We start from the raw sequence: 14,234 nt of genomic DNA on the forward strand, positions 1-14,234 counted from the left end.
GACTTTGTTGTCCATTCATTCTACAAATAATAGTTCGCATCTCCTAATTGCAAACTCCCAATCCACCCTTCTCCTACCTCCCCAACTTGACAACCACAAGTCTGTTCTCTGAGAGTCTGTTTCATAGATATATTCCTTTGTCCTTTAAATTCCACATATAAATGTTATCATATGATACTTGTCTTTCTCTTTCTGATTTACTTCACTTAATATGATAATCTCTAGGTCCATCGATGTTGCTGCAAATGGCATTATTTCATTTGGATTGTTTTTTGTTGTTGTTGAGTTGTATGAACTGTTCATATATTTTGGAAATTAAGCCCTTGTTGGTCACATTATTTGTAAATATTTTCTTCTGGTCCATAGGATGCCTTTTTGTTTTGTTTATGGTTTCCTTTGCTGTACAAAAGCTTGTAAGTTTGATTAGGTCCCATCTGTTTATATTTGTTTTTATTTCTATTGCTTTGGCAGATTGACCTAAGAAAACACTGGTACAATTTATGTCTCAAAGAATGTTTTGCCTATCTATATTCTTTTCTAGGAGTCTTATGGTGTTATTTCTTAAATATTTAAGTCTTTAAGACACAAAATGCCTGTATAGTATTTTAAGGATGTATTATAATTTAAATATAAATTTACATTATAACATGTAAATTATTTTAATTTTTAAAAATATTTAAACAATATTGTGATTAATACCCTTTACCTTGATTTTGGGGCAAATCTTTCTTACAGATGAATTCCTTCAGGTAAAACTGCTGGGTCAAAAGTTTTAAACAAATTTGATATTTATTTCCAAACTGCCATCAGAAATATTGTAGCAATGAACATGCCTATTCATAATGGCTAAGAGTTCCCTTCAGCACAGAGAGAAACACTGGTGCTATCTTTCAATATTTGGCAACTGAATAATTTTCTTTCCACTACTTAATTTGCATTTCTTGGTTTAATTTTTAGCGTTTTAATGTTTATTGGCCATTTGATTTATGAGAGTTGGATATGTGATAAGTATATTCTTTCTTAAAAATCATTTATTCTGCATATATTTTTCTCATCTTGTCACTTGCTGTTTTTCTTTGTAAACTTTTGAAGTACACTTAAAAAATTTTAATTAAATAATTCTTAGTTGATTATTTCTTCCTATGGCAACATATGTAAGAAATCCTTTCTCTCCTCAAGCTTGTATAAATATTAATTTCAAATTTTCTAGTTTTTTTATTCAAATCCTTGAAATATCTGGAATTGTCACACATAGAGTAGGATAAGAGGGTCCAACTGTACTGTAATTTTTTAACAGCTTGATTGAGGTATAATTCACATACTATAAAACTTGCCCTTTTAAAGTGTATAGGCGATTTTCTTGGTGGTCCAGTGGTTAAGACTCTGTGCTCCCATGGCAGGACCACAGGTTTGATCCCTGGTTGGCGAGCGAAGATCCCACATGCTACCAAAAAATAAAATTTAGAAAAAGTTAAGTATACAAGTCAGTGGTTTTTAATGTATTCAGGGTTGTGCACCATCACCACTATCTAATTTTAGAACATATTCATAATTCCAAAGGGAAACTCTGCATCCCTTAGCAGTGACTTCCTATTACTGCTCCCCATCCTGGTGCTAAACAACTGCTAATTACAATATTCTCAGTCTCTTCAGATTTGCCTAATGTGGACATTTCATATGAATGGAATCATAGTATATGTGACCTTTGTGTCTAGTTTCCTTCACTTAGCATAATGTTTTCAAGATTCATCCATTGCAGCATGTATCAGTATTTCATTTTCTTTAATTGCTGAATAATATTTCATTGTATGGGTATACCACACTTTATCCATTCATCAGTTGATGGACTGATGTCCAAAAACTTGAATCCGAATATTCAAGTTTCTGGGCTTTGGTTACTATGAATAATGCTGCTCTGAACATTTGTGTACAAATCTCTGTGTGCTCAGGAGTTTTTCAATTCTTTGACTTTCCCCTCCACTCTTTTCTTTTAAATTGTTTTGTGGGATCTTCTTGGATCACGGATTGAATCTGTCTCCCGCATGGGCAGGTGGGTTTATTTTTACCACTGAGCCACCAGGGAAGCCCCATTTCCCCTGCATTCTCCTCCCCTCCCCCTTCCCAGAGTCTTAAATATAGACTTGTGCTGGTGAGTCAGCTTTGACCACTTGGGTGAGGATGTTTCCCAGGGGTGATAGCACAATAAGATGGATATAACTGGGTTTCTGGATGACCACATGAAGCAGAGTTGCCTATGACCACCCTGGACCCCGACACCCACTTCTAGGCTATTATCAGTTGGAAGGGAAAAAATCTGTTTTGCATTTGAGTGCCTTACTGGGTGGCAGGGCTCTTTGTTATAGCAGCTGAACATATGTTATGCTAATTATAACAATACTTTTAATATATGCTGTATAGAGACAAATTTTTCCTTAAATCTCCACTCTGTTTCATGGATCTGTCTATTCTTGTACCAAAACCACAGCTTCAATTTCAATAATTTTATGTTTAAATGGGAGAAGGATGGGAGGGACCGATGTCTCTCTCACAATTTCTAGAGCATTTCCTGACTTCTCTCTTGCATTCAATCTTTCAAATGAATTCACACTCATTTTGTCAGCTTCCACCACCTCCTCTTTTCCACCTCCAAAGTCATTGGGTACTTTCCAATCAAAAGTCATTTTTTGATCTCTGAGAGTTTGCTCATTTTCTAAAGCTATATGTCAAAATGCTAGCCTCAGCATTATCAAAGTGTATTTGGGCTCTTCTCTCTTAATATGCAATGGCAACCCACTCTAGTACTCTTGCCGGGAAGGTCCCATGGATGGAGGAGCCTGGTAGGCTGCAGTCCACTGGATCGCTAGGAGTTGGACACGACTTCACTTTCACTTTTCACTTTCATGCATAGGAGAAGGAAATGGCAACCCACTTCAGTATTTTTGCCTGGAGAATCCCAGGGATAGGAGAGCCAGGTGGGCTGCCGTCTATGGGGTCACACAGAGTTGGACACGACTGAAGCGACTTAGCAGCAGCAGCAGCTCTTAATATGACCACCAGCCAACATCCAGGAGTCAGCTGGACATTTAAAATATACCCAGTCCTCCATGACCGTTGAGCCCATCCACCCAGAGAGAGGGAAAGACCAGCTGTGGCTATGGCTTCCAGGGAGGCAGGGAGGACGCATACACTTGAACTGTCCATGACACAAACCACAGAAACAAGCAAACTCGTACTGAGTCCAAGATGCCCACAGCTCTGGGTCTGTGTTACAGGGAGCGTCTGTGAGGTTGCAGTGGAGGAAGGTGGCATTGCTTCACACCAGTGAGATACTTCTCCTAAAGACAGTGCAGTGCTGCAGTGTTGATTACAAGAGAGGAAGGGGACTGTTAACTGAGCCTGATTTCTCCCTATTCAGTGGTTAGGAATACGTCAGTGTAGAAGAATTCTTAATTCGGTCATATACAGAGTGAGTGCCATCTATTGAATGCATCCTTCCTCCCTCCATTGCTCGAGGACGGCAGAAAGCAATTCTCCTACTGGAATGTGCAGTTGGTCCACCACTTCATTGAACCAATTTAGGATGCTCAATTTCCTTTGTAAGATGGATTTTTTTTTTTTTGCTCCATATTCACATCGAGGGCCCTCGACATTTGGAATCTGGATGGCATCATTTTGGAGAGCACGCACATCTGGCGTTTAGGAGTGTTCTCCGTTTAACACACTTGCATAAGCTTAATTGTTTTTCTAAAATTCATTTCTATATTGTACAGATTGTTTACCTTAAAAACAAATTTCTCCTTATTTTTGCTATTGTTCACACCTCCATGGGTAACTTCATAGACTTGGGCAAAAGCCCCTTCTGCAAGAAGGTGATCAATGTAGACCAGCAAAGAGCCTAATTGGAATTCAGTCTTGGGCTTGACGGCTGGAAGCTTACATGTCCATTCATAAGTATTTGGATAGGAACTCACTGGTTTAGAAAGCCTGGATAAAAATTTGAGAATCAATTCCTCATCCCAGGAATTCTCAACAGTGAAGTTTGGAACGTCTACAATCCCAAGCGAGCCAGCCTGCATCAGTTCAGCCTGGAGCCCGGTGCTGGCTTCTGCCGGATCCTCTGCAATGGCAAAGTCAGGGGATCCCATTCTGCCTTGGTGGTCAGCATGGCTGCAGCAGGCTGGCCCAGACAGAGCAAGGATGCTGAAGGGACATCTGTGAGGCACACTGAGTCTCGGCTTATCTCTTCAATTGTACTGAACTTTCTCTCTTTCAGGGGTTCCATCTTGTTTCCTTTGAAAGAATCCAAAGCCACATGGGTGTACTGGTTTGCTACCTTATTTTCTTTATCTTCCAGTGGGAGCATGGAGTCCACAGGAAGCCTCTGGAAGGGCATAGACGTGAGCTGCATGGCGAACCTAAAGTCTCCTGGGCTGTAGGGGCTGGGCGCCAGGCTTTTGTTGCAGTGGACACCCCCCATGGCTGAATCATCCAGAAACTCATCAGTGTGAGGCACTTCAGTTGGTTTTGTAGGAAACCAGCTCATGGAACGTTCTCCAAAGGTCCTGGCTCCTGCAGGTTTATTTTTTTGGCTGTGGTAATCCATAATTTTCTTTGTTTCCATCTTCAAATACAGGAAAAGCAGATGACAAAGAAGAGATGATTTTACTGACTCCCCAAGCCCCAGAAGATGTTACAGTTTTTTGAAACTTGGCTTCGAATGCATCTTCATTTTGACCTAAAGATGGCCATTCCTCTTTGTCATCAGAAATATCAGGAACTGTAGGAGCCTGAAACATATTCACGATGAAACCGAGAGCTTACTTTGTGTGCACGGTGGGTGATGGCTGCACTTTGGATGGTGTTGCCTGAACCAGTGCCAATGATGTGTTTGGAGTTGTGTGAAAGGAACTTGTGTTAATAACCTCTGTGTTTCACACCCTCCTTTGATTTCTGCTCCACTCTGTGGCCTAAATTCATGAGTACTTTTGTTCACATACCTGGCATCTTTGCTGGCCCCTGAAAACATGGCATCCATCACTGGCTGGCCTGACAAAGGAACCGGGCAAGCTACACTCTGGTTGACGGCTGGGAACACCAAACCAGTGGTGACAGCATTTGCCATAAGAGGAACAGAAGTTGCCTCTCTGGGTTTCTCGTCTGTATTCTTCAAGGTCTGCTGAGGGATGGCTGGAAGACTCAGAGCTCTTAGTTCCTGCTGGGAGTCTGTGTGTGTCCCCAAACATGCTGGACTGACTTCAGACATCCCCTGGGAAGAGGGCAGGTTCTCATGAGACATCTCTGCTACTTGCTGTAACTTATTATGAAACTCATCCATTTTCTGTTTTAATAGTTGTTCTTCAAAAGCATTTGCTTCTTTCCTTTTCATATAATGTCTCTCTTCATTTACCATTGTTCATGCTTTCTCCATAGATAGTATTTCTGGGCTCTCAGCTCTTTGAAGGAAAACTCCGATTCTCCGCGAATAAGCTTCTCCTTGCAATACATGACAAACTGCTGAACATCATCTTTGTCTGCCGTAGATAGGTGTGCAGAATATCCCAATTTAGAAATCACGATCACCCTTTGTTCCACGTTCGACCCTTTATCACCAGCTGCAGGTGTTGCTCCAGAAAGTTGTGGACTCTGGTTCTTAGAAATGCAGGCTGAGTTATTTCCTGGATTTGATTTTGAGTTACCTTTGATTTAAAATCTGAGCATCAAGCAGAGGTGCTGCGGTTCTCACTTGAGTTGGCAAATTGTTTTAGTGAGGCATGTCTGAAACATGCTGTACTGTTGCTGCAGTAGCTCCCTAGGCTTGACAGAGGAGCTGACCAGGTTCTGATCCCCTGGTTGTACAGAAACTCAAAAAACTGGTGATGGTCACTGTTGCACTCGGCAAATTTTAAACGATGGTTGATGAACCTTGGGTCACTGTGGTATCACTTCTTATCTAAAAATTCCTTCATTAGATGCTCTGATGAAGTTGTTCACAACAAACTGTGGAAAATTCTTCAAGAGATGGGAATACCAGACCACCTGACCTGCCTCCTGAGAAATCTGTATGCAGGTCAAGAAGCAACAGTTAGAACTGGACATGGAACAACAGATGGGTTCCAAATCAGGAAAGGAGTACGTCAGGCTGTATATTGTCACCCTGCTTATCTAACTTATATGCAGAGTACATCATGAGAAACGCTGGACTGGATGAAGCACAGCTGGAATCAAGATTGCTGGGGAAAATATCAGTACCTCAGATATGCAGATAACACCACACTTGTGGCAGAAAGCGAAGGAGAACTAAAGAGCCTCTTGATGAAAGTGAAAGAAGAGTGAAAAAGTTGGCTTAAAGCTCAACATTCAGAAAACTAAGATCATGGCATCTGGTCCCATCACTTCATAGCAAATAGATGGGGAAACAATGGAAACATTGACAGACTTTATTATTTTGGGATTCCAAAATCACTGCAGATGGTGACTGCAGCCATGAAATTAAAAGACGCTTACTCCTTGGAAGGAAAGTTATGACCAACCTAGACAGCATATTAAAAAGCAGAGACATTATTTTGCCAACAAAGGTCCATCTAGTCAAGGCTATGGTTTTTCCAGTAGTCTTGTATGGATGTGAGAGTGGGACTATAAAGAAAGCTGAGAGCCAAAGAATTGATGCTTCTGAACTGTGGTGTTGGAGAAGACTCTTGAGAGTCCCTTGGACTGCAAGGAGATCAGTCCTGGGTGTTCATTGGAAGGACTGACGTTGAAGCTGAAACTCCAATACTTTGGCCACCTCATACAAAGAGCTGACTCATTTGAAAAGACCCTGATGCTGGGAAAGATTGAGGGCAGGAGGAGAAGATGACACAGGATGAGATGGTTGGATGACATCACTGACACAATGGACATGGGTTTTGGTGAACTCCGGGAGTTGGTGATGGACAGGGAGGCCTGGCGTGCTGCGGTTCATGGGGTCGCAAAGAGTCAGACACAATTGAGTGACTGAACTGAACTGACAGCATATTAAAAAACAGAGACATTACTTTGCTAACAAAGGTCCATCTAGTCAAGGCTATGGTTTTTCCAGTAGTCATGTATGGATGCGAGAATTGGACTCTAAAGAAAGATGAGCACTGAAGAACTGATGCTTTCAAACTGTGGTGTTGGAGAAGACTCTTGAGAGTCCCTTGGACTGCAAGGAGATCCAACCAGCCAATCCTAAAGGAAATCAGTCCTAAATATTCATCGGAAGGACTGAAGCTGAAGCATCAATACTTTGGCCACCTGATGCGAAGAATTGACTCATTTGAAAAGACCCTGATGCTACGAAAGATTGAAGGTGGGAGGAGAATGGCTGGATGAGATGGTTGGACAGCATCGCTGACTCAATGGACATGAGTTTGAGTAAACTCCAGGAATTGGTGATGGACAGGGAGGCCTGGCATGCTGCAGTCCATGGGGTTGGAAAGAGTCAGACACGACTGAGCAAGTGAACTGAAGTATTCTTTATTCTCAGGAAAATTCTCTTCTACCCATTGCATGTAACTTTCCCGTTAACCAAGTGGGTCATCGCCCTTGTAGCTCTGCATATGGGCTTCAAACATTTCAAAAACATTTTCCGGGTTATCCATGGTGAGAGGACCCAGGCCAGTAGCAGTTTCATGTTTGAAATGTGTTTTAAAGGAATTAGCTTAAGTAGCTTAGTTTCAAAGTTTAAGTTTAAAATGTCCTTCAATTTCTCAGCCTTAACAGATAAAAATGGCAAAAAAAAAAAAAAAAAGTAAAACACAATTAAAAGGCCCATAAGTATTGAGTCTATTTGGAACATCAGTATAAAAGCACAGAATGCTGTGGATTCTCCCACAAGGGCGCCATTTCTTTATTGTTCTTCAGCTTTCCCATTATAACTCATTTTACATTCTTTTAATTTCACCGGTAACGAAATAGAAATAATACATGCATGCGTATAATATGTATTTTGGGAGGGATGATCAATATCATACCTTCAGAGGTTACAAAAATGCAAACAGAGTTGGTTTGTGAAAATTCAAAGCTTTGTTCTGAATCATTAGTGACCGGATTCTACTGGGGAGCATCCATAACTCCCGCAGTTAGACACTTATGAAGTGTCAACATAGGGACAGAAAGTCCATGTGATCGAAGGTTATGGGACACAGAAGAGGGTGAGGGAAGCGTGTGTCCTAGTCTGCCTCTGCTGGAGAGGATGGGAAGTGGGGGTTCTGAAAACATGTTTTCCCCAAGGACTGAAATCTATGTGGCCTTAAACATCCCTGTGACATCATGGTGCTTAGATTCCAGAGGGAAAACAGATAATAAACATAAATAAGACAATCTCAGAGCATGGTAAGTGACCCAAAGGAACTGAAAGACTGTGACTTGATGGGGACTGGGGGCTTCTTGTGAGCTGACAGACCCCTCTGTTATGATGTAGTTTAGTTCAGACTTGAATTATGTGGAATGAATGGGGCTTCAAATCTTGATCAGCTCTAGCTTGGGACAAAGCTGCTCAGTTTAAGTTCCCTCTTCTTGTTCCAGAACTCAGGAACTCAACAGAGTTAAAGTGCTGACGTTCCCTGGGGCTCACGGCTGTGCTCCCAGCCCCCAGACTGTACCAGGCAGACCCTAAGGGTTCAGCGACCACTCATTGAAGGAAGAAACAGAGTGCCATGAGCACTCTGTCATCTTCTCCCAAACTGCCCCTGCCCCCATGTTTCCAATCTCATGGTTCTCCAGCCGGAGACCTGGGTGTCGTCTTCCACACTTCCTCCCGCAGGCTGCACTCCCTCCTCCAGCCGAGCTAGTGCATCACTGAGTCCTCTTGGTCCTCCTGTGCTTTAGCATGTGGGGCTTGGTCCTCTGGGGTCCTCTATCCATCCTGAGTTGTTCCCACCATTTCTTAACGGGACTCCATGCTCCTGAGTGCCCCTCCCCTCAACTTAACATGCCAGACTTTAGCCAGACCCATCAAGGGTGCCTGTAACTCTGATCAGACCTCTTACTCAGAATCCTTCAGTGGCCCCCACAGCCGCCCCATTTTGTGGGATGGTCCCAGGCTGCCCCAGCTCCAGCCCTCAACCCTTGCTTCCCAACCCTGGCTGTGCTAAACCAACACAGCATCTACCGACAACGAGTGTTCAGTAAATGCTCGGGCAGGACTGGGAGGGCAGGACTGGGAGATGAGTTAGCCGCCATCCACCCATACTTAGTTTTAAGGGTGGGCCTGTGGGAGGTAGACAAGTGAGGCAGGTGTGTGAGCTCTTATTCTAAAAAAATGCAAGCGGTGCCCCTTCTGGTGGTGAAACTCGACCCCCTCCCCTCACTGGATGAGAAAAGCTCTTCAGGGTGTCAACCAGGAGAACTAGAGAGCACAGATCTTCACCGGTAGGTGGGAACAAAGGTGTCCTGGGGCCAAATCACATGACATAGCAATAATTAAAAAAAAAAAATACAATTCCCCGGTAAAAGGGCCATGTCAAGCCCTGTGTGTGGCAGTGGAGTGGGGGCTGGGGGGAGGCGGGCAGGGGAGCAGTTACAGCATGAGGGGCAGGTTGGGGCCAGACCCTCAGCTTCCAAGGGATGCGGGTACATGGAGGGTTCATGAAGGACCAGTTGGCAGGAGTTTCAATTTCCTTTCTTTCCAAGCAGCTCACCCTTGTCACCTTCATTCCTGAAGTCCAACGGCTTTCTTACCCTCCTCCCAGTGGTAGACTAGCCCCACCACCCCCATACCCCCAAACAAGGGCCCAAGAACTGGACCTGAACCAAAGCCTGGACAGAGCTGACAGACCCTCCCGGGGGGGCCTTTGGAGGCAGGAGGGGGCAAGGACCCATGAAGAGTAGCACCCTTCTGTGTTCAGAGAGGAGAATAAAAGCAATTAGGTTTGAACAGCCACTTTACATTAGAGGAGACTGACTTGTCCTTCTGATGTGTTGTTTCCATAGAAGCGGGGCTTAACCTTTTAAGTGAAGATTATGAAGGCACCTAATTCATTTAAAATTAGGCTTCAAGCATATCAGTACTTACTGCTCAAGTGTTACTGTGGGGCTTGCCATTGATCTGATCGCCAGGCATAGCCTGTGACTTGAGACGCTCCAAGACACTCTTTCTGGTGGCGATCTGGTCCGTGCGTTTATTTTTTAAAATTAACTTCATAAAGAGATGATAAAACTTTCACGTAAGATCACCAGAGTATTCATAAATACCTTTTAATTAATGGCTTGCACTGGCTCCTCTTCATAAACACGGGAGGGCTGGCACACAGGCACGAGACAGGAGCATTCAATTAAAGTAATTTATTGTTTTCTTCCAGAACAGACATAAAGGGCGTCTTGGGACTTGATATCACAACACATGTTATACACCATTTTCACAACTAGCCTTGCATGGAATTTTTTTTTTAAAGAACATAGTAATCTTAAAAAAATCTAAATATTTACATATTAATAAAACATATATACAGAAGATTGAGACATGATCCATAGGTATGGAATAATTTTTTTTTTTGCTAAGAAAGCCTATAAAAAGGATTTCTGAGTAGAGTCTGAACAGTAGTCACAGTTAAGTAAACACAAATACACTTTTAATTTACAAAAATGATTTTGCCGTTGCAGTTTTACAACACATATTTCCAATTTGTGAATCCATTGCACATATCTGTGAGCTGAACAATCCCCACCCCCCTCTCAAGTAGTGAAAAATTCAAGCTCTTGCCCAGTCTTGGCAGGAAGTGCTTTGAAGTTTCATGGTGTATATTTAACAGATTCCACAGCCATAAGGTAAATGTTTCTACCTTTATTCCCAACCTATTCATCGTATTCATAGTATTGTAACAGAGGTGAAAGGTCACTAATTAATCTTTTCAATTCCCTTAAGACTTCCTTCCGAGAGGCAGAAGACAAATTTTAAAACACGCCTTGCAGAAAAACAAAAGCCTGGGTTCACAGTACTTCGTTAGACTCTGTGATGAACAGAGGGGTGGGTTTCAGGGAAGGGGTTATTAACTGGCCTGAAATGGAAAAGGCTGACTAAACTTGTGATGGAAACCATTGCTCTGAACCGTCCTGGAGGCTCCAAAAAGGAGACAAAAGACCCACATGGATGAGATGTAGCACGCTGGGACCAGCCTTGTCACTTCACAGGGACGCCTCCCATGGCCTTGGGTTAACTAGCTGGTCTTTAGTGGATTCCAGAATCCCCCTGGAGCTCTCCTCCTGGCTCAAGGTCAACTGCCCTGTGTCACATGTATGGCACAAGTACCTTGGATAGGGTAGGAAGGAATTGAGGCTCCTGGTTTCGCTAGCTAGTTGACGAATTGTTGCCCAGCCCAGGATGGCCCTAGCCCTCACTCGTCAGCCGCCTTACTGCAAAACGAGGGGATGGGACTGAGGGCCTGAGCTATAACTCTGAGCCCTAACACTCTCTGCTTCGATCAAATAAGTGTTAGGGACATGTGTTAAATGACAGTGTAGCATACCACCCTTTTCCAAGGTTTGGTGTTTGTGCTCTCCAAGTTCCTTTCAAGCCAACTTTTGGCCTTTGGGTCAAGTGTCAAAGATTCAAGGTAATTTGCTTTCTACAGTAAATGAGGTGTAAAAGTAATGCTTCTAAACAAATAGGATTATTTTAAATTCACCATCTCAACTAGAGAAAGGAATCTGGAGATAAATATCTCTGTAAAACAAATGCCAACATGCCAAAATACTTCTTGGAAATGAACCCACATTTTCATTTGTTGGTTTTATGTCAAGTGGAGAGCACGTGTGCTAGAACTGAATGAAGTGTGAAGGGTAAGTACATTTGTGGCCAGTTGCCACATGATGCCACAAGCCTGGACTACTCAGTTAGAGCCATATGTTAAAATAGCTGTTGGGTATCATGTGGAAGGCTGCTTACTCTGAGTTTCTCACCTTTCAATTAGGTATTTTGTCACTGTGTTGACACAACCTACGTGAAAGGTTTTTCTTTCCTGACAATTCACGTATCATTTGCACTTATCAGGGACATGATTATTTTGGGGGGAAATGATGTCACAAATGATTTCATCTAATAGGTTAGAGTCACCCTGTCTCCCAAAACAACTTTTCCATCTTTGAGGCTGATGACAGCTTTAATTAATCTTGGCTTTCACCACTGCTCCTTCAGTCCTGAAAGGGCCACTCTCCTTTATAAAATGCATTGAAGCAATTTATGTTAAAATGTGTGCTTCCAAACTCTCTACCATATTCACATTGAAAAAAAAAAAGAAAAGAAAACTGCTCCTTTTTGATGGACAACGAACCAACTGAATGATATGTTGGATGTCAAAAGGCTGAAAGTTCAACTCTAAAGATGATTTTTTAAAAATCTTAGACCAAATTTGAGGCTTGCTTATTGCATATGACAAAGAAAGAATATGAAAACTATTCAGACATGACGGGTCAGCTCCACGGAACGCCCACACCTTGCAGTGACCTGAAATACTAGTGGATCTTTGAGGAGATTCAAGTGAAAGAGCTGTGTGTACTAAGGAGCAGGGTCACTAAAGGAAAGTCTAGGCAGTGAAAGCTGTCCCTGTGTCTTCCGGTTTTTCTCTCCTGGTGTCAAGTATATGACCTACAACAGAGACAAGAGCATGAAGGGGGTCCCTTCTCTAGGGAGGGCTTGTATGCTCTTCCATGACACAGCCAGATGTAGGACCTCTTGGGGAGGCGTCTGTGTCTTCTCTCTAAATCACTATTTCTTAACCAAGGCTTTAGGTGTGCCAGATGAGCAATTTTAGGCCATTAGAAATCTGCAATAATGATTTTTTACAGGAAAATCCATGAATGTGTGTTACTTCTAGAGGATATTCACATCTATTATCCAGCAATAGAAAATGGCTAAATAACATATGATTTACCTATAAAACAGAATACTGTGCAGCTATTAAAAGAATGTGTATGGTGATTTGTAATACAATGGAAAATTCTTATTAGGTGGTCAACCAAAACAGAACAAAACCTTAAGGAACCAACTGGATGGATTTGACCTCCAGCATATAAATTTTTAAAAAATACAGAGAAAAGGCTGGGAAAAAAAACACCCAATAATAATGACTGTGTCTGGGTGGCAAAAGTAATTTACTTTTTCTTTGTTACACTTTTCTGTATTTCTAAAAGTATGTAAATGGATGCCAAATGATGACCCCAAAATCTAAGCCTAGGTACACTCTGCACTAACCTATTTCAAATTCAGAAGTCTCCCAACTCAGTGCTGATTCCTGGCCTTGCTCAAAAACGCTTACTGAAAGGGTTGAGGGAAGAGAAATTAAGAAAATGTTTTTCCACTATAAAATCTGTATTCATTTTGTTAAAACTAGACAAACAGAAGGTTGCTTAAGTGTGATGGATTGAGATTAATGTCATCTGACGCCTGACTATAAACTTGGCCTGGTTGGTTCTGGTTCATAGAAACACTTGGGGAGTTACACCCCTGCCCTAGCCCTCCTCAACACACATGAATTTGGAAGGAGCAAAAAGACCTTAACCGGATAATAAAGGCATTGTTAAATCTTTCATAAAAGACCAACTGTGGCTGGCTCAGATAGACCAGATGACCAGATGAGGACGATCTGGCCAGTGAGTCTCACATCTAGGAAGGAAGCTGCATGGGACGGTCTCAGACGGTCTCATTAGGAGACTCATAAGAAGAGAGCATGCGGTGGTGGTGCTGTGTTCAGAGAAGCCCCAGGATATGAGTTTAGGTTAGAGGCTCTGGGGAGACATGCTAGTCTAATCAAGATCATTTAATTCCACAACCGCAAGATTCGGGCACCAATCCGTGACTTCTTTTCCCTTTTCCGAGATGATTAAGTGGTATTATTTCTCATCCTGTCTAGTGATTTGTATCAAATCTCTAGCAGGAGTCTAGTGAAAAGACCTGCCGGGGGTGTCCCACAACTGCCCTCACTGGGACCTCACAGCCTCGGAATCTGAGGACAAACCCGAGAGCTGAACTGCAGCAGACTTCAGGCCGGCTTACGACGGGGCGACACTGAAATGGAATCCTACAGGGATTAGTACATCCATCAATTCTTAGGATCTCTAGGAAACATGCAGAGAAGGTTTAAGAAAGCTACGCAGTGGACCGGCTGGGAGTTCAGAGGCCTGGGCTCCGGCCAGGCCACCAACCAGCTGTGAGTGTTTCTGGGCCTCAGGCTTTTTTACCTGTAAAATAAAAGGACTGGATAAAAACGAGGGACGGG

The 14,234-nt window shown here is 42.7% G+C and overlaps 1 protein-coding gene and 1 pseudogene across 1 annotated transcript in view; both read right to left on the bottom strand.

Moving 5' to 3' along the window:
• Window positions 1-3,713: 3,713 nt before the first annotated feature.
• Window positions 3,714-7,622, bottom strand: LOC138091089 (mitotic checkpoint serine/threonine-protein kinase BUB1 pseudogene; annotated as a pseudogene).
• A 6,481-nt stretch (window positions 7,623-14,103) lies between these two features.
• BEND7 (BEN domain containing 7) overlaps window positions 14,104-14,234 on the bottom strand; it is an 80,849-nt gene continuing 80,718 nt past the window's right edge. The window contains exon 9 of the mRNA XM_068987505.1: window positions 14,104-14,196. Coding sequence (XP_068843606.1) covers window positions 14,183-14,196 — 14 coding nt within the window. The 3' untranslated portion in view covers window positions 14,104-14,182. The remainder of the gene's footprint in view (window positions 14,197-14,234) is intronic.

Source organism: Capricornis sumatraensis, chromosome 15 (genome assembly GCF_032405125.1).
Source record: "Capricornis sumatraensis isolate serow.1 chromosome 15, serow.2, whole genome shotgun sequence".
Taxonomy (NCBI): Eukaryota; Metazoa; Chordata; class Mammalia; order Artiodactyla; family Bovidae; genus Capricornis; species Capricornis sumatraensis.